At 39.6% G+C, this 21,689-nt stretch overlaps 1 protein-coding gene across 1 annotated transcript in view; it reads right to left on the reverse strand.

Annotated features, from left to right (window-relative positions):
• Window positions 1-4,545: 4,545 nt before the first annotated feature.
• The window catches only part of spring1 (SREBF pathway regulator in golgi 1), a 106,194-nt gene continuing 89,050 nt past the window's right edge, over window positions 4,546-21,689 (reverse strand). The window contains exon 5 of the mRNA XM_059655089.1: window positions 4,546-5,440. Within this exon, the coding sequence (XP_059511072.1) occupies window positions 5,402-5,440 (39 nt within the window). The 3' untranslated portion in view covers window positions 4,546-5,401. The remainder of the gene's footprint in view (window positions 5,441-21,689) is intronic.

Below are 21,689 nucleotides of genomic sequence, written 5' to 3' on the forward strand. Positions count from 1 at the left end.
ACAACATGATGTCTATTCTTGCCTGACTCATAAATATAGAAATGTTTATTGTCAGTCATTTGTTAGCCAGTTGCGTCCTTTCTTTTGTTCAAGACTTGAGCACAAAAATCAAATCTGATCCTCTAAAGCAGTAATGAGGATGTGCTTCACTGTCAGAGTTGTTATTTTTTTGACAAGATATGAAACTGAGGCCCTTTTGGCTGTATATAACATATCCCCTTTCACTATTTTTAAAGAGAACCAAGGAGTTATCCATGGCACACTAGCCAATTTTTATCTCGCTATCCATTAAAGAAATGACCTGGTTATTATCAATTTGCTGTGCATGGGAACTTGCTTTGTGCAAATTGACTGTTGTGTTTCCTATTTAGAACAGTGCTTACATTTCAAAACTTATTTCATTGGCTGTGGAGCTCTTTGTTACAGCCAACGGTTAGGAAATATGCTATATAAATGTGTCTTTTTTCTTTATAATGCTTGTAGAAAACCGAGAATACCAATAAAGCTAACAAAACAAATAATCCCACTTTTGTTTTTGCCTGGGTTTAACGTGAAACTGATCCAAATAGTCAAACCATTTGCTTGTCCCTCACTCTCATCAGATATTAAAGCTCCCAGAAGTGAAATTACAAGCAGATGGTTGTTACAACAGGAACAAACTTAAAACATATACTTCAGCCTCATGACTTAGACTTTGATGATTTTACAGATGCTCCTGGTTTCTTTTTGTAAGAGGAAGGAGATTGACCTAGGAATGGATATGTACTGAGACATATACTGTGAGAGTTGCTGACCTGCCCAATATTTGAACAGCTGTACTGAAATTTCAAAGATATAAATCAGTCTGAACCCAACAATCCATAGAGATACCAGCCTTCTCCCAGAAAACAGCAAAAATCTGATCGCACTGCATTTCTGTGAGAGTTTTGACTTCGATTGGCTGTGCTTGAGAGTTTCTGAGTTGCATTTCAAAAAATGGAATCTACAAAGTAAAGGTTCTAAGGGGACAGATCTAGGACTGAGAATCCTAGTGTGCTATTTAATATAAGCAACATGATTTAGCCCACCAGCTGGAAAGTTGGTGAGAGACCCCTTTGGGGAGTGCCTTTCACATGGACAGCGACCACCCTTTCTCAGAATTAAATAACCCAGGCACAGAAATCCCACCCACCCTATTCCTGTGAGCTGACAATTATTGAAAGCAGCTGATTCAGGATTGATGGTCTCTCATTAAGCTGTGTCTTTCTCTTTTATCTTATTCTTAAATCTATTGGGAATGGCACTGTATTGTGGTGTCATTGAAAAAGCTTTTCACTGTATTTTACTGTTTTTCTCACTGTAAAATACAATGACAATAAAATCATTCATTCATCATTCATCATTATTTTTCTTTTATGTTTCTTATTTATGAGTTGCAGTTGAGAATTGAACTCGAATAGCAGCTTGTTTTTAAAAAAAAGCAGGAGGAGAAAACAAAAGGCTGATGTTAATAGTTGGGAACTGGCCTGAAAAGATAATGCAGATTAACTGCTAATAGTACTCTAGACAAACCGGCGCCAAGATTTTTTATGCTCAGGAACTTGCAGTTGTTTGGAAGGACTGGTGCTGACTAGCCAAACATACAGAATGTTGAAAAAAAGAGAAAACCAACAGTGAACAAGTAATAAATCACTCAGAGATAGCAAGAACTGCAGATGCTGGAATCAGAGACAACATCGTGTGGAGCTGGAGGAACACAGCAAACCGGGCAGCATAGAAAAGCAAGAAAGTTGATATGTCAGATCAGGACCTGTCTGAAGAAGGGGTCTGACCTGAAACATCAACTTTCCTGCTCCTCTGATGCTGCCTGGCCTGCTGTATTTGTCCAGCTCAACACTGTGTTTTCAGTGAACTGGTCATGACTTCTTCTTTGGAGAGGAGACATTTGGAGTTGAAATCTGTGTCTAGTTTTGCTCTTTCTAGTTATTTCCCAGTTATCAACTTGTTGAAGGTTCTGAGAAAAAGATCTCAGTTGTAAGAGATAAGTAATAGTCTCGAGATGTCAGCAAAGCCATTTGCATTGTCCATCATTATGGAATTCAAGCAGGATATAAGTCCTCCCCCCACACATGTATTAAATCCCATCATCAAAGGGATTTCACGAAGGCCAGATATTCATTGTTGAACCGGTTGTCAAATTGGCAAATTATACCATTTTTAAAAATTTTCTTTTTGATTTATCCATAACTGTGTCTGTTCATGAGTGGGAGGTTTGTATTCAAAGTATATTGGGCTGAGATCACAAATATTAGATTGTCTTATTGTTTATCCTGTGTTGTGCTAAAGTTTAATCAATAATATCAAATTATTAATTTCTGTTGAAATGATAAACTTGGTGTCCAGGATCTGGTATTCATAAAGCCTGGTTAGGGGCAATTAAGCAAATTTGAGGGACATGGATGCTTTAATTTCACAGTGTTCGGAATCCAGTGATAGGGAGACTGATTTGGTTTTGTTTACTATCCATGTGTCAAAACACAGCCAGAAACAACGTCAGCTGCAGCAATGAATTCTCCAATAGCCCAGGATCACTGAGTAATACTAAGTCCCATAGAAAAGAGAGTGAAGGAGTAGATTCATAGAGTAAGCATTGTAAGAAACGGAGGTAGGCTAGGCAGTACAGGTGTACAATTATGGCAATATCACTAGGCTAGTAGTTGTGTGGCCCAAGCCAATCCTTCAGGTGCGTAGGTTCAAATTCCACCACTGCAACTGATGGAGTTATCTTTTATTGGTTGATCTCGAATACGAAGTTCTTGTTATTAAGGGTTAATATGAAACTGTTATTGATTATTGTAAAAACATATCTGCTCCACTAATGTATTTCGAAAATCTGAAATCTTATCTGATTTGAACTACTTGTGACTCCAAATCTACAGCAATGCGGTTAATTTTAAAAGCATTACTTGAGAATGTCTTTCTCTCAGTCCAAATAAACTTATGTTTTCAAAAGGGATAATTTAATAAGGATTTCTTGGATTAATGAAAAGACTGAGCTATTAATGATTAAACCCAAGAGCAAATATTAACATAACACATACATACACCTAGAAATAACAGGTGGGTCCAAAAAGATAAAAGTTTAAAAAATATATGGACCAGTCCCTGAATTGTTTATGAAGAGAAAAAGTTGACCATCATTGTTAGTGTGGTGGATGCTATCAATGACATTGACATCTGTCATTAAACAATCAATCGATTTCAAGATTCTTGTCTCTTCAAGCTGACTGAAACTTTTCTGTCCTGATTCTTGTCTTCAATGGCCACTGGAATCACTTGAAAATGAGAGAACGTCTTTTGCCCTTTTCTTTTCCTGCAGTGTTTAAATGGCTGTTCTCACAGCTGTGAGACTCAGAGCGCAGCAGTCCTAACATTAGGACATTAAGCCACTAACATATACAGACCAGATATGATATTCCCTTCTAACCTCTGTCCCAATGCATTATTAAAACAGAAAAAGATCATATGCCTCTCTCCCAGACTGTTTTTGTTTTACTGTCATTTTCACAGTCTGATACTATAATTTCAGTTTGTGATGTATTTTTCTCCTTTCTCTGATATCTCTTCAGCTCTGATATTCCAGTATATCTCTTTGGAGATAGCCAAAGAATTCACTACTAACAATAACCTTTTCCTTTTAAAAAAACACATTGTAATTATACCTTGATATGTCCATAGGTGGTCTGCAGTTATGACCACAGACATCATTGGGGAAAAAGGGGGTGCTGAACTAATCACAGCCTATGCATTGAGAAGGATGCCAGATTTAGCAGCTGCAAGGGTTAGGCCGACACCAGAACTTCATCCATAGTGACCAACACTAATCTTCAATGAGAATGGTGTTAGACATTGCCACTTGGTCAAATCCTGGCATATCAAAGGGATTTTGAGGTCGATCCTTTCTAAGATTACAGCCCACTGTTTCTGTTTTGACATTTCATGCCGTAGAAATATGCGTTACTGAAAATCTTAAAGATTGAATGTAATGCCATGGCCAAATAAGCAAATTTCTGAACTGTAGTCATAATCCCATGCCCTGGCTTGATTTTGATTTAGTTACTAGTGGTAACCTTCCATATGGTCTTGTTATAACATGGTTGAGAGGGTTCATATCTCAAGATGGAGCATAGTTGAGACAGTACTACGACAAAGTCCTTTATGTGGGTCAGTTAGCTCAGTTGGCTTGTTTGCAATGCGGAAGTGATGCCAGCAGTGTTGGTTCAATTCCTGTACTGTTTGAGGTTACCATGAAAGACTTTCCTTCTTGACCTCTCCCTTGCCAAAGGTGCAGTGACCCTCAGGTTAACTGCCACCAGCTGCCTCTCTCTAATGACAGAGAGCAGCCCTGTGGTATGGTGGGATTATGGCTACTTTTACAAAAAGATTTTTTCTATGATATGAAGACAGAGACAATCAATTCAAATCACTCAAGTTTTATTCCTTTTGATTACGAAATGTTTATATACAATCATGTGTGGAATGAACTTCCAGAGGAGCTGGTGGGTGCAGGTACAATTACAACATTTAAAAGACATTTGGATAAGTACATGAATAGGAAAGGTTTAGAGGGATATGGGCCAGGAGCAGGCTCTGATTGAGTTTGGGGTTATGGTCAGCATGGACTGGTTGGACTGAAGAGTCTGTTTTCATGTTGTATAACTCTATGACTATGACTCTATATGCAACTAAAATACATAAATCCACACATAATCAGTTCTCACTTGAACAACCAATGCAAAAATATTTTGAGTGCAAAATTGACAAAATTACATCCCACCTCTTTAAAGAATTGACGTATGTCGAAGAAATCAGTAATTTTAACTGAATTACCCTTGTAATTTGTCTCTCTCATTACTTGAAGGGGCTTTCTCACATTTGCAGCTGTTAAATTGATATTGGCTTCCAACCATCTCAGTGATTTTTCTTGGCAGTAAATAAGCGAATCAGGCAAAGTGAAAATTTCCCCAACTCTGCCCCTTAAATCATCAGAGGCTGCCATTTCATCGGCTGGTCCTAAACCTAACTAGGTGTTTCATTGTTAAAATAAGAAAACTGAAACTGGCACAGTGGCTCAGAGGTTAGCACTGCTGCCTTACAGCACAAAGAACCTGGGTTTAATCCTTGGGTGATTGTCTGTTTGCAGTTTGCACATTCTCCGCATATCCATGTGGGTTTCCTCCCAGTGTTCCAGTTTCCTTCCACAGTCCAAAGATGTGCAGATTAGGTGTATTGGCCATGCTAAGTTGTCCATAGTGTCCAGTGATGTGCAGGCGAAGTGGATTAGCCATGGGAAATGCAGGTTACAGGGATAGAGTAGTGGGTGGGTGTGGGTGAGATGCTCTTTGGAGGGTTGAGTGTGGAATCATTGAGCCACATGGCCTGCTTCCACACTGTACGGATTCTATGAAAGCAGAATCAAGGATCCAGCATTAACAACGATTGCTATTTCATGAAAATTAAATATCATTTCTAAATGCATATGTCATACAAAGTGAGGCTTAAAATTAAAAATGTTGACAATAAAGTTACACTGGATTGATTTGCTGGCCCAGTAGCAATAATTTCATGTAAAAATGTTGCTGTTCAAAAAGGACCCACACTCAACTGTGTTCAGTACTATAGCAAACTGTAGAATAGGGCCTCAATGTGTTTACTTTTGTGGGTTGTCAGGGCTTTTTCTGCAGATTAAAAGCATGAAAGGGCTTACATATGTTGTATTGTTATGTACAACAGTATGAATAAATAGTAAATAGGATGGGTTTAAATTCAGTATGGGCTAAAGCATCAAATATCTTTTTTTTAATCACTGCAAGAATCCTATATTAAATACGTTTCGATGATTTTAGTCAAGCCCTTTGATGGACATGGGCCAGTAGCTTAATTTGCCACTAGTTTGGCAATCTCATTCATTATGGCAGGCATGGGGAATGAATAAGTGCCACATTGGAATAGCCGCTCAGGGGCTGAGGTTGCAATAGATTGCTCAAATGGAGATAATAGGAGCTTAACTCTGTTTCTAGCCTTATCCTGAGGATCTGATGCGTAAACTGTTTGCCTGTTTTATATTGCATGAGCCACTGGGCTCTCACTCCGTTGGGCTGCAGGTTACGCAGCAGAACCTGCTAAGACCCAATGCTGGGTAAGATATTTATTTTTCAGCAGGTCTTCTGGTCAGTCTGTCCGAGAAAACACTGGAAAGTTTCAGATTTGACTTGCAGCTCACGGATCACGACTCCTGCTGTGGGGCCTTTAGCAGCTCTAGCCTGTTGTAAAAGCAGCTGAACGCTGTTGACTTTGAGAGTGCCACAGGCAAAGGCTGATTAAATAACCTCGAAGGGGAAGGAGGGGTTCAGTTCTCTTTGAGCTTAGTGATGTTAACATAAATGAAATCACAATTTAATTGCTCAAAAAGTGGCTGTATTGAGGAGCTATTTGCTTTTGGAAGTGAAAGGCAATATTTTCTCGTTAAAACATTGTTTGACTTTTATCTTCCATCCGAGATGGCAGTGGATTACATAAAATCCTTAGTAATGTCTTTTAGAGACCATTTTCTTGAGAGTTTTCTATTAAGGAGAAGCAGCCTGCATAAATCATTGGTCAATTTACTGGCTGAGTTTGGTTATCACTGCCATAGGCACATTAAAGTAGAGCTCATTGCATGGCAAGTAATAGATGACTTTTACCGGAAACTAGAAGGCTGGAAGCTAATAGGAAGTTTGCATTTGAATGTTAAGGCTGATGTTTTGTTCCAGTGATATGTGTCCCACTATTGGTTTGAGAACCAGTGGAAACCACCATTTGCTTCTTTGGGAGAGATTCTAGCCCCAAGAACTGCAGTCGGAGGCCTGCAGCTCCCCATTGCAAACGTACCACCAAAACTGCTGCCAGAGATATTCCAAGGTCTATCCAGAGGACTGACATCCTTGGGGACGGTGAAAAGGGGCTGAACGGAAGAATGTTACCAGGGTGAGTGTGACCCCTTTCCAATACCAGGTCTCTCGATCAGGCATTGAGCACCTGTCAATGAGAGACACCCCTACACAGGGGAGCACAGGAAGACCCAACAGGTTTTGCAGGGAGGTCTTGGGAAAAATGGGAAATGCGTGCAAGTCTGTTTTTAACCTCAGACCCCCCATTAAATTTCAATGGAATCAAGAATAATAAGCTTTAAGCAGCCCAGTTATTAAACAACACTGCTATCTGATAGAATTCCTCCTTGATTCTAGCTTATTAGGGGGTACTTTTCCCCAGTGCCAAGAATTGAATGATTCTGATTCTTGAAATTTCACACTGAGCGTAGCAGCATGCCTGCTGTAATCAGCTCCTCTAAATTCAGTATTTTCTTCTTCATTCATTCTCAGGGTCAGGGTGCTTCTGGCAAAACAGGCATTTATTCCTAGTTTCCCTGAGAAATTGGTTACACAAGTGACTGAGTGCCTTACCAAGCCCCATTCAATGATCATTCTTCTTAGCTGAGATTACACAGGGACGGTCAAATCACAATGAAACTACAGTGGTTATCACAATGGAGACCAACCCTGCCAACATTGGATGTCCGTCTTGGTGTATTTGCCAGCACGGCCAAGAGAATCAGGAGCAGCAGCTCCATGTGAATGTGGCACAGAGGCTTGAGGTTTACTCTGCTGCCTAAGATCAATTAACTCAGCAATGTCAACCGTGGACAATTTTATATCATTGGATACAATTACTCAGCTTTTTTTATTGTTTGTGAATATAGGAAGCCTTCTAGGTTTTGATTCAGTGATCTTTCCCATTTGAGTTTTCCCATGGAGTTTATGTTGTCCTTCAATGTGTGAAAGTTTATCTTATCAATGGTACCAGCCCACCAATTTTCTGAATATATGATAGGTGGTAGACATTAACAGGATCATGTCAGTAGATCAAGGACTTTTACTGGAAAATAAAGCTAGGATATTCTTGCTTTATATCAATATAATTTAACATTATTTTAAAATAATCCCTTTTATTACTGGGCTGAATCATTCCTTTCTGTGTTTATACTTATTGCTTAACATCTATCCAATATGGAAGGTTTTAATCCTATATACCATCTCTTCATCTTTTGATCTATTTGTACACACATATGTAAGATACAGTCTTTGCATTCATTTTATCAGTTTTAAACTTGTATTATTAATGGACTTTGGCTGGTGCAGCCTCTTATGTGTCATTCAGCAGCATAAATTACTGCAATTCTTTTTTCTGTTTTACCCACTGTTTCTCATTTGTTATGACTAGCCAGATATATCATTCTTTGATTTGTGTTAACAGACCAGTTATTGCTTTTAAAATCAAATGTTCAAATGCTGTTCTCAAATTGAGAACTTGAATTGAGGACTTTTTAACAAAACAAATATGCATTGCTGATTTTACCCTGAATAACTGACTAAAGTACTGTGATAATCACTCCACTGCGTGCTGCATAAATGTATGTTAATGTGTTCCTGGATCAGCAGAACAAGGTTATATTTACCCTTATTAAACTAAACTAATAAGATTTTCAAATGGCTAAATATCACCTTGTATTCAGTTATCCCTAGTCAAATATTTGAGCTCTTTTGCAATACAAACCCTTGCCCTATGTAATTTATTTTTGTATGGAATAAGAGTATATTTATTACATATTAATGAATACTGTTAATAATGCATGACAGTATCAATAAAATAACACATGGCAATAACCATGGTAAATAAATTAACAGTTCAAGAGCATTTTTTTGCATTTTAGCAATAACTCTGCATCTCAGGTGCAGCCAAGAAAGGTTAATGCTTATATGCCCAGGAATGTTTGAATTAATCTAACCCAAACAATCCATCAGAATTGACAGCTTATTTCGATCACAACAGGTGCCATTGCACTTGCCTTTGGGGGGAGGCTACTCACGGCTGCGAAAGGCAGTGCTTTCTGGATGAAGCGCCCCCATTAATGATAAGCGAGGCCACTGTTAAACTGTGAGGGTATGTCACCAATGCCATTTTGTTGGGCGATCAGAGAAAAGAAATAGGACAATAAAATCCAGCTGTGACGGATTAGCAATCACATCCATATTTAATAAGCATAGATCAAGTATACTACTTCAATTATCATTATGTTCACCAGATAGAACTTCATGAATCAATACAGCACTTTCAACCTTAAGTGTCTCTATGATTTATTCTTTTTATGGGAAAAAAGCACTCAATTATTCTATATCAAACGCTAATTCTGAATATACAAAATCTGGCAAGTGACAATGTGAATTGAAGAACATATACATTTAAGGAAAGAATCATCCTGAACTTTCCAATCAACAATCTACAGAGACCTAAAACACACTTGTAAGTTCCTCTTGATAATTGCCACTACAGTCTCTATATATGCTAATAGATCTGTTAATGCCTTACTTAACATTCTGTAGGCATACAATAGCAACACACAGCAATGGATACTGTGTTACAGCAATGATGAAGTGTGATATGGCAGTGTTTAGGAATTCAATTTTTATTCAATACAGAAGGGACTTAAAAGTGTGTGATGAATCTTCTGAAATACTAATCTCAAAACAGCATCCAATTTCTTTTCATCTGTGTGGCAACAATAAGAATGCAGTTCACACAGAGTGCAGTATGTGTAACTATTATCATGTGTCCGATGCATGTTCAGTGTGGAAAGCCTGTCCTTGTGGAAGTGATTTATCATTGTGACACCTCACAATGCCGAATTGGCATGGCCAAAAATGACGTCTCAGATAATTGAATGCAGACCAGAAGGAGACTGAATAAAGAGACCTGCATTCACGCTTGTACAAATCTTTTTTCTCCATTTCTGCTGTGATTTGTAAATGGATTCTAATTCTTTGGTCTACTTAAAAAGTGATCTGTCTCTCCACTCGGACCATATCTCTTTCACTTGTACCTTCAGTCTAATGGAGTAGCTATAAAATGCCACGCATTGTTTGCTCGCTGTTATCACTGCCTGTATGTAATGACTTGTAATTGTTGCTGGAGTGTGCTCCCAAGCTTAGAGAATTTAGATGTAAGCCTCAGGCAAACAACATCAGCACCCCCTACTGGTATATACAACCATTGTAGCCTGTAGATCCTTTATTGTTGATGTCAGATCTCTGACAACCTTAATCAATTATAAGCTTCGAGTGGAGCTGCAAATTTGATCATTAGGATTTTTGCTTCTGTATTCACAGTTCTTGTATCCCCAAGAAACAGAAGCTATGCTTCAAAGTTGGCATGTAATTCAAATCCTGGCCTTTTCTGCAAATTTACGCAGATACTTTAAACATTTAACTCATTGCCATTCATTACGCATGACATGGCATTCGACGTGAGGTGTATTTGTGGACATAGGGCACCTACACAGAGAAAATGTATAATCTGTTTTTAAATTTAAATTGTATACATTTTTGCCATTATAGATTATATATTGCATGTGAATTGCATATATCAAGGACAGTTGCACACATTTAAACAGTGCCACACAGTGAAACAGCCGGGGGTGAAATTGCTAGGTTCTGATTCTGAGTGAGATTATAAAGGGTCATTTTGAATTCTTGTCGAATTTCAAAACTTTAACTTCAGATATAAGAGGAAAAACACACCTCTTGTTGTCAAGACAAATTGTAATGTGTTTGGTTTTGTTTTACTGAGTTCGTTTACATTCATTGTCAATATGGACAATTTGAACCAGCTTTCACCAAACGTTACATACATGTTTTAGATTTCCTTATCGACTCCCTGTGCAATCATGATGCTTTGTTTTTGTATATGAGTGCACTGCAAATAAAGCATGGAAGTCACTTACATGCGGGGCCACATCTTGTGTAAAACTGTAGATGCACATGACCAGGTTGGAAATGTTACTGAACATCTGGTGTGAAATACCCAAAGGTAATGCAGTGCCAGCACTCAGTTCAAGTGCACCTCACGAGGTAAGAATGTTTGTCAGCAGTAACTTTAGTGGAATCTATAGTGCCTTAATCTACCCTTCAGGTTAAATAATTGCAGAGGACTGAGTCACACAGGATTTCTGGAATTATGACATTCAGCACACCTACTTCACAGAAAAATAAGCAGCAATTGGGATGTTTTAAAATTCCCAGCACATTAAATAGCCAAAAGCTATTATTTTCCTCTCAGTTATCCATTTATGTGGACACCAAAACCAGACAATGAAATGAATTGTGCAATTTTTATGAGCAGGCATTTTAACTGTTGCAATTATGCTGCTTAAGCATTAGCACAGCTTGATTAAGGCACTTAAATGAAATTTATTCATCCAGCATTTTAGCAGAAAAATTAACCCATTTAGTTTGAAATAGGTTAACACTTCCTTTTAAATATCAAGCTGGAGAATTTTGTTTAAGTATCCCAATGCTTATGTGCACACAGCTTAATTCTAAGGCCTTAATCTTTTGGCAGCTATAAGCTGTGACTAAATAGAACAGATGGAAGACACAGTTGGTAGGATTTGCAAAGTGGAAGATATTTATTTTACATATAACAATGTAACATCCTTTTATCATTTTGGTTCTGCCTTTTCATCTTCCCTTTTTAAACAGTTTTTTTTCACTCTCATTTCACTGACTTTTCGTTTAAAATGAAACTTCACCAAGATTAAATGGTTTTGTCATCTTAAAATTATCCATGCAAGCAGCCAGCAAAACGCTCACTTTTTTGCCTCTGGCTATCACCTATATACAAGTGACTTAGCAACAATAGCCAATGGTGTTGTGATTGTGACATATCATCAATCAACTCCCATTGAAAACCATTTATACCATATAGGCAGATGGTCACACACATGGTCATTGACAAATAATTCATTAATGATTGCTTTAACATGGTGCGGATAGGAATTTACAAGGAACTATTAACTAGTGTGTTAGAAAAAGTGCACAATGAAAATTAAAGCCTCATTTAAGTCACCATGCCTTCCAAACTGTGTTCTGAAATGGTTAAAATAGATTAATGCTTTCTTTATTAAACTGCAGCATTTCAGGATTTTTCTGAAAATCTCCAAACACATTTTTGCTACAGTCTCAATTTGGACAATCCCTGTTTCTAAATCAATACAACTACACTGAGGGAGTGACCTTAAATTGGCAAGATAATCAGTGGAAATGGGATGCTGCCAATTCAGTATTGAACAAATGTATAAACCCTACAATTTAGAAACACAAGCATAATAATTCTATTTGTTGAGTCTGGAATTTAGATAACAACTAAATTAATAGATAACTGAATCATATATAAAGATACCAGCAATAACGAATCTATTATCGATTGTCAGAAAAGCCCATCTGGTTCACTAATGTTCTTTCGGGAAGGAAACTGCTATCCTTGCTTGGTCTGGTCTACATTTGACTCTAGACCCACAGCAATGTGGTTGATTCATAACTGTCTCCTGGGCAATTAGGGATGGGCAATAAATGCTAGCCCAGCCAGTGATGCCTTGGTCCCATAAATGAACAAAGAATAGGTATTTTGTTCAACAAATCGAAAGCAAAGTTTTACTTCACAGTAAAACGTTCAGCTCTAGACTAAACAATCAAACAGAAACATGGAAACATGTGATAATCATGTAGAAATAAATTCAGCGGTAAATAGGGCAGCTGTGGATAAGATATTAGAAGTGGGAATATTGAATTAACATTATATTAAAATGATATTAAAATTACAAACCAATACACTCCCATTCCTACTTTACAGGGACTGAAGTATACATTTATTTCAATATGAAGGAACTGTATAATGAATAGGGTTACGTCAGTAATTTTCAGTCCTCGATCTGACAGGATTGAATTAATCAAATCTCCAAATTTCTTTGATTTCTCTGGCCTTGGTGTGGTGATAAATCAGGTACGCTACATAAGGGATTTTCAGAACATTGTACAAGCGTTGGCCTAAAACTTCGGATCTGTATTAGAGCTGTTGCATCTGATACTGATCAATCAGAAAATTCTGCACTTATCTGGATATGGTTAACAGAATCTGATTATCTCTGTAGCAGCGTGAAGAACTCCCTCAGCACAGAAATCCACATGGAGATCTGCAAATAAGGATTAAAAAAACACCCTTTTTAAAGGCACTGGCTACTAACATGGGACATTTAAAAATCCAATCTGAAGGTTTGTGAATGGGTGAGTGAGTGAGTCGGGGAGGTAACCGAGTGAGGTTGTGAATGGGTGGGTGAATGGAGTGGATATGTGAGTGAAATGGGTAAATGGGTGAGAGGCCTAATTGAGGTAAGATAGGCACAAATGGATTGGGGTAGTTGAGTAGCTGCGAATGAGTCAAGTTAGGTTAGTGGTAGCCAAGTTATGTCAGGTTGTTATTCATGTCAAGTTTGAAGGATAATAAAAGTGGGATACAGCAGGTGCTGGAAATCTGAAACAAGCATGGAAAATGCTAGAAAAGTTCAGCAAGCCTGGCAGCATCTGTGGACGGAGAAACAATGAATATTTTGAGTATATTATGAATCTTCTTATTCCAGAGATGTGACACAGAGTTTAGTCACAGAGTTTTAGAATCATAAAGTTATACAGCACAGAAAAAGACCCATCGTTGTGACTCGTCCATGTCACTAAGCCTCCCAAACTACAACTAGTGCCATATTAGGGTAGCAACATATAGAGCTGGATGAACACAGCAGACCAAGCAGCATCATAGGAGCAGAAAAGCTGATGTTTCGGGTCTAGACCTTCTTCAGAAGGAGTTTAGTCAAGTTTTCTTCATTTCTGAAGGAGGGTCTAGACCTGAAACATCAGCCTTCCTGCTCCTCTGATGCTGCTTGGCCTGCTGTGTTCATCCAGCTCTACACCTTGTTGTCTCAGATTCTCCAGCATCTGCAGTTCCTATTATCTCTGTAACACTAGTACCGTATTCTTGCTTTTGGCCCACAGCCTTTCCAATTCATGTACCTCTTCAAAAGTCTTTTAAATATTGTAACTGTAACCACCTCTAGCACTTCGTCTGGCAGTTCATTTCACATACGAAACACCTCTGTGTGAAAAACTTGTCCCTCAGGTCCCTTTTAAATCTCTCACCTTAAAAAGAAATACCTAAATACTGTGAAGCAAACCCATAGAATAAAGTGCATATACGCAAGTTGGTGTTTAGCGATGTTTAGAGAACAGTGATGAAACTTTAAATTCACTCTTTTAAAATGATAGTGTTCATTCAATTGCCTTATGTAAATTTTAATTTGGGATTTTAACAAAAGATGTTATTATTATTGACATTTTCAAGTTTTCTAGAACATTTTGATGCCCAATACTTCGGCAAAATATGGTGAGGCGCAAAGATTATAGAACAATCACCCTGTACAATGGCCTCCGCTAAAGGGTTTGAGTTATGAGCAGAGGCTAGATAGGTTGGGTAAAAAAAATGAAAGAACTGCAGATGCTGTAAATCAGAAACTAAAACAGAAATTGTTGGAAAAGCGCAGCAGGTCTGGTAACATCTGTGGAGAAAAATCAGAGTTGACATTTCTGGTCAAGTGACTCTTAATCAAAACTCATAATATATGAGTGCAATTATGTACATGCATTGATATAATGCTTACATAATCATAGGAGGCTGTAGATATATCTTACCCATTTTATTCTTACTTGTACACCAATTGTTGTGATATTTCTATATGTAATATATATCAAATACACATATCTGTTTCATAAACAGCAATATTTCAATAAAATTCATAGACAGTCGGTATCATTTTGCATGATAAATGATAGTTCATAGGGCATGAAAACCATATTTTGCCTGAGGCAGGCTTACATTGGTTTACATTGAGGTTCCTACTGCTTGCTATGGAAGCGAACCACAAATCATAATTCGTCACTTCCCTTCTTTGTGTCGTATAACACCATTTGTGCAGCTTCCAGAAAACTATTAAGGAAAAGAACCTAACATTAAATATTTAAAAAAAGAGTTACCTTCATGTACAGGATACATTTTTAAGGCATTGACACCAGTCTGCCTGGTTCTAAAACCAGTGGATTTGCCCTCAACACTGTAATTCCATTATCCTTAAGGATCTGCTGTCAGTAATGGAGAGATTAAGTGCTTCAGGGGAATATACCATTTGAATAAGTCTTTTCTTATGACTTAGACCTTGTAAGCTAGGTGTCAGCCCTTTCTGTGACCTCAAGAATTGGATTTGCAGAAGCACCTTTCCATTTTGGATGATATTATCTTCTTTGTTTGTCAGGACTGTATCATTATAGAACTGAGCAGACAGTATAATTGGTTCCAAGCCAATATAGACTGTAGAACAGTCTTAGGACACATTTACACTAATAGGACTCATTTTGTGAGGCTCCTTTCCCAGTATAGAACCTTATAAGCTAATAGGGATTTTGTCAGATGCACTGACTGTCAGTTTGAATGTGGCCTACAAGAATGAAAACTTTGGACTTATATAAGGCACTTTGTGATCTCAGGTCATTAATTTGTGCTTTGTTTTGTTGTAATGTGTAAAATGCAGCAGCCAATTTGGATAAACCAAACTTCCAAAATAGTACAGATCCTGGCTATCTGAAAAAAAAGCAAACATTTCTGGAAATTCAGGAAGCCCAGCAATATCTGTGGAGAGGCAAAGCAAAGTAAGAGAAAAACTGAAATATACCAGGAAAGGAAAAAAATTGGGAATCAGAGATATGGTCTGAAGTTGTGGAAACACAGTTGAGTGGGGAAGATTGTGAAGTACCTAATCAAATGATGAGGTATTGGTATTGAGTGACACTAAAACAATGCAGCAGACCGTGGATGGTGATATCAATGTAAATGCAAGGCAGAGAATTAAAATACCAAACAAGCAGAAGCTTAGCATCATGCTGTACACTGAACAAAGTGTTCTGCAAAGCAATCACCTAGCCTGCAATTGGTTGTCCCATTCTTTATAACTGCAGTGAAAATAAAACTATCAATATTCATCTATGGGCAGCACAGTGGCTCACTGCTGCCTGACAGCACCAGGGACCCAGGTTTGATTCCATCCTTGGGCGAATGTCTGTCTGACATTTGCATATTCTCCTTGTGTTGGTGCGGGTTTCCTCCGGGTGCTCCAGTTTCCTCCCAGAGCCCAAAGATGTGCAAGTTAGGTGGATTGGTCATGCTAAGTCAACCATAGTGTCTAATGATGTGCAAACTCAGTGGGTTAGCCATGGGAAATGCAGGGTTACAGGGATAGGGTAGGGATGTGGGTCTGGTTGGGATAATTTCTGGAGAGTTGATGTGGACCAAATGGCCTGTTTCCACAAGGTAGGGGTCCAGTGACCTTTCTTCAGTTTTGAAGAAAAGTCATTGGACTTGAAACATTCGCTCTGTTCCTTCACAGATCCTGCCTGGCCAGCAGTTGTTTTTGTTGTTACTTCAATTTTCGTAATATCTGAGAGGTTCATGGTCAAAAATCAGATTTGGAAAGGATCGTGTGGGTCTAAATGGCTGCTGAGATCGCTAACAAGCCTCAGAAATCCACATGGAAGAGACAAAAACTGACTGCCCTGGAATGACCAATTCAATCAAGAAGATCTGAAACCCAGTGAAGTCTCTTGAAACTTATACCTCTTGTTCTGTTCATATTATACGATGACATCATATATTGAAGTTGCAATGTTACCTGCAGAGTTGGAACAGTCAATGAGGCATATAAATGAACCATTTTCAAAAGGATGCTTTGAGCAACAAGTGCAGGGAGAAAGCAACATGGATTGAGAATGACAAGTACACAGAAAGATCCTCCCTCTCTGTATCTCAGCCTCAATCTTGACAAACTAGAATCAGTGAAAAGAATCCTAGAAAAACTACCATGGACTGAGAAATCAAGGATAGTTATAAGTTTCACCTCTTCTGAGGAAACAAGGCAATAGCTAAGTGGTTAGGTCTCAGGATTCACTCTCGGAAATCTAAAAAGTATGGAAATGGCAACAGTCTCTACCTCCATGTTGATACTAAACAATCTTTCTCTCGCCAACTTCTTTGTAAGCTTTGTTTCATGTGTGTGTTGTATTTTTTGGGAGGAGGTTTACTAAACTTCTTCTCATATACAAAAGACAGTCTTGAAATTCGCTTCCCCTCAGCTTTGATCTGATTAACTAAATGTAACCCAAGTGTGGTAACCACCTGTTTAAAAAAAAAGGTGTTTGTCACAACTTACTGCATGGATGTTAAAGTACATGGAATTCACTACGTTACCTGAAAAAAAATTTGGGAGCTTGGATGATGAGGAGAGAGATGTTAAAAAGGCAGGTGTTGCATCCCCCGCGGTTGTCCATAGTCCGGTGGCTTGGTGGTTGGCACTACTGCCTCACAGCACCAGGGATCTAGGGTTCAATTCCAGTCTTGGATGACTACATGTGTGGAGTTTGCACATTCTCCCCATGTTTGTGTAGGTTTCCTCTGGGTGCCCCAGTTTCCTCCTACAGTCCAAAGATGCCCACGTTAGGTAGGTTGGCCATGATAAATTGCCCATAGTGTGCGGGGTAGGCATATTAGCCATGGCAAATGTAGGGTTACAGGGATAGGATAGGGGACTGGTTCTGGTTGGGATGCTCTTTAGAGGGGCTGTGTGGATTTGATGGTCTAAATTGCCTGCTTTCATACTTTAGGGATTCCATGACTTCATGTCTGAACTACTTCTTAAAATGCAAATAATCATATGCAGGATGCCCTCCCTCGAATGGGTAAGGTAGAACTGAAATGGATTTTGCAATCCCAATGGTATATTTACCTGTACTGAAATCAATTACCTTCCAGGTACATTGTCTCACACTCGATCCTTAACAAAGAGAGGTGCAGGCAAGCAGGTGTGAACACCCATCATGAACCCGCCTCACCCATTATGTGTCGGTACAGCTTCCAGGTTTGATTCATTGTTACGGTCACATTATCAAAACTGAACTTCAGATAATGAATCTTATTACTTCAAATATCCAGGTAGAGACAGGTTTATTAGGCAGCCATCACACGAAGGACATTCTGTGATCAGACAAACGGAAACCTGCCTAACAACAAGGCAGCGCGAGGGAAACTCATTTGTCTTCATCTGCATAGATTTGCTCTCTGCAGAAACTTAGCCATAGCCTCATTTATCCAGAGAATGAGAAGAGAGAAATTATTCAGGTCTGCAATGCATGAATTTCAAAAGTATTGAAATTTAGATGTATGATTTAATACTTGCATTTCTGTTAATAAGCTAAATGCATGCTTTGTCTCAAGAAACCATTTGCAACTATGACATAAAACAATCCAATGTCACAATGATCAAAACAAATAAGCTTTTACAGACTTATTTGGATATTATGAATAACAAACTTCACCAACTTTCTATTATCTAGTTTAATTTACTAATTGCTGAAATTGCACTCAGTCCTTTTTCACATCAATGGTCTAAATGAAGCCTGTTGATTGTTTTAAACCTAAGGATGCATTGTGCTAATATGAACATCAGCACAAATTTCAGGTTAGATATATGTTTTGCCATATGTGGTACCACATCATAGGATCAGAAAAATATTTCCATATTGTCAGGGTTTTAAATGGATAATCTTCAAATCTTGAATGTGGGGACCCCTAAGAGGCAAAATAAATTGAAACTGGGTTTACATTACAACTCAGTATTGATGTGATGTGGCTTCAGTTTTAACCTCATGAACAATAGATTTCTTAAAGCTTGAATTCATTTAAATGGAGGGAAACGGGATGTTGGGATAAATTTTCCACTTTATCCTCACCTTTCAGTTTTCTGCAACAAGATGTATTTTAGACACAGAGGTTTAAACCTTTTCAGACTTGTGAGTTTCAGCAATAAACATGAAGCAGGCTTTTGTGGATGTTTAAATCAGAGGCAAAGATGAGACTGAATCTTACCTTTGGCTAAGTGTCACTTCCGCTAAGTTTCGTGGAGGGCTTCTCTTGACACCCACCATTGCTGGACGTTTTTACTGTTTCAGGGATATCCTGGAGGAGATTGGCATCCCTGGTTCTGGTACCATATTCAAAAGGATGTTGCGCACCTGGACAAGAAGGATATTCTGGAGCCTCCCTGCATGGCTGTGTGTATATCAGATGGCAAACCAAGGGAGATTGGTGCACCTTTTCATTCACAGGGACTTTGAGCTGCATTAGAGGAGGCACATTCTCTTCTACCAGGGCTACCGGAGAAGACCACACCTGCAGACTCTGCCAGCCTGGTTTGCAGACACGACCCAGGTCAATGCAGTCTCCACAGTTCAGAGCGACAATGAGTATTGCAAGGCGAAGGTCAATGACCACCTCCACTCAGCCAAAGTAAGTGCTACCATTATCTCTCTGTCAACCCCATATTCTCTCTATCTTAGCAGTGGCTGAGCACCCAAATCCTACCCAGGCTCACGCCCTCCTACCTTCATTTTGCATGCAACATCTTCCCTCACTAACTCTTAACCGCCTCTAGACATCCAGAGCACTACCCTGCATGTCCTCAGTACTGCCTGCCAACAGACCTTCTAATTTTTCTTTTTGGTGCAAGTGACTGCAGAAACCGGAATTCAATGCCTCAGTGGCTGATTACGCTGTGAATAGAACTTTAGAGAGAGTACTGCTGCCTACTCACTTACTCAGGGAAGTCAACACCTTTCCTCCATCTGCCATGTCACTAACAGCAATGCTACCAAATGTCATCTCACTTACTCACTCACTCCCTGTGCCTCATGACAGAATGGGCCCCACAATAGGATTGAAAGGACGAGGATAGGCGACAGGCTGCCAGATATTTAGCTCCTCACCTCCTACCAGGAGAGTATCTTGCTCCTTACCAGTGAGAACAGGGACTGCTCCTGTGGAGAAGTAGAGATGTCCATGTCCTAACAATGAAGTAAGAATCATTGCTCGTTGGAGATCAACCCTCCCATACACCCCACTGTCAATGTATTTTTCACCAGCCACAAATTCTAACCCTCAGTCTCTCTTCTGGGTCTTGCAGGTATCAGCGAGTTGTCCACATTGGCCAAGGTCAAGAAAGCCACTCTACTGGGCATCCTTCCTCCTCCTCTGAGGAAGAGAGCATAGATTTCTCAAATCAATGCGCTGGCAAGGCTGCCCCCTGAATCCTCTACCAGCTCCAAGACTTACACCGTTGTGGGTGTTTTAGTTAGGCTGAAGTCAGGAGTATTGGATGGTGATCACCTCATAACCAGTCAAGGAAGAAACACCTCAGGTAACTGGCACAAGGAGGCATGACCAGGCACCTGCTCAGCCCCCCAGCCAAGGCATAACCCCATAGTGTTGGTGATCGGAGACATCAAAAAAATGCACACACAGACACAGGAGCAGCGGGCAGCTTTATCACGGCCAATGGCCCCACAGTGCAATGCTGCAGCAAGGTCCTAGACACATGAGATGAACATGAGATGGCTTTTGTAGTTCAGTCTACTTCCTATGGAAGCCAGGGTGCTTCCAAGCTTGATGCCCACTCCTCCCACATAATGCCTTACCCAGCAATGTTCTATTGTCGCCTCCCCCCCACCATTATTGTAATCCCTTTGCACCCCAACATTTTCCCCTGTGCCCCACCATTAAGTTCTCCAGCCTGTCTCCTGTAACACTGATAACCTGATAAGCATTTTCAAGCCTTGGACAGATTTTGGCCCCTTCCGTTGGGTAACATGGCTAGACAGGCCCAAATGATACTGACCAGACCCCTGACCGTTATCTGTACAGCTCCACAGCAATGTTTCCATGAGTCCCTAGACTGGCTGCACTGGACCCACAGGGCTGAATGTGAACCACTTCTTGGACTGGACAGGTATTGACACCCCCCCATGACCAACCACCCTGACTGTTCCCAAGGACTGTTATTGGAGCCTCCCATTGATTTACTGTGACAGGACCTTCCTTGACTGACTTTGTACCTCCCTGGACATCAGTAAAGGCCACTTACCTTGGACTTTGAGATGTGGTTGTTTGCTTGAAGCACAATCAGTGTGTTTGATGTGTAGAGATCTTGCATTTGGTGCACATGCGATGTAGCATTGTGCTGTGCACCAACATGTCTACTCCCATCCCCCTTGATTCTTTTTGCCTTTATTCATTAACAGGTTGCAGACATTGCTGGCTGGACAGCATTTATCGTCCATCCCTAATTGCCCAGAGGGGCAGTTCAGAGTCAGCGGCATTGCTGTGGGTCTAGTTATATGTAGGCCAGACCAGGCAAGGATGGCAGCTTCTTTCGCTAAAGGACATTAGTGAACCAAATGGGTTTTTCCTGACAATCGACAATGGATTAATGGTCATCGTTAGATTCTTAATTTCAGATATTTTATTGAATTCAAATTCCACCATCTGCCATGGCTGGATTGAACCTGGGCCCCCAGAATATTATCTGGTTCTCTGGATTAACAGGCCAGTGATAAAGCCACTAAGCTAGTACCTCCCCTTGATTACTGACTGCCAACGACCACGGCAAGCTGCCTGACTTCATCTCAGGCACTAAACAGCAAGGCACCACAACAGCAGCGGCACTATCCACCTTTAAGGTCTGGCCAAAGGAGAACAGCACACAAAGAGCAAGGCAAGACAGGGATGCAGTGAACCTGCAGAGAAACACAAAGCCCATGAGCACTAAGGGAGAAAGTGAGTAACCTGGAGACACAGCC

The sequence above is a fragment of the Stegostoma tigrinum genome, chromosome 26 (assembly GCF_030684315.1).
Source record: "Stegostoma tigrinum isolate sSteTig4 chromosome 26, sSteTig4.hap1, whole genome shotgun sequence".
Taxonomy (NCBI): domain Eukaryota; kingdom Metazoa; phylum Chordata; class Chondrichthyes; order Orectolobiformes; family Stegostomatidae; genus Stegostoma; species Stegostoma tigrinum.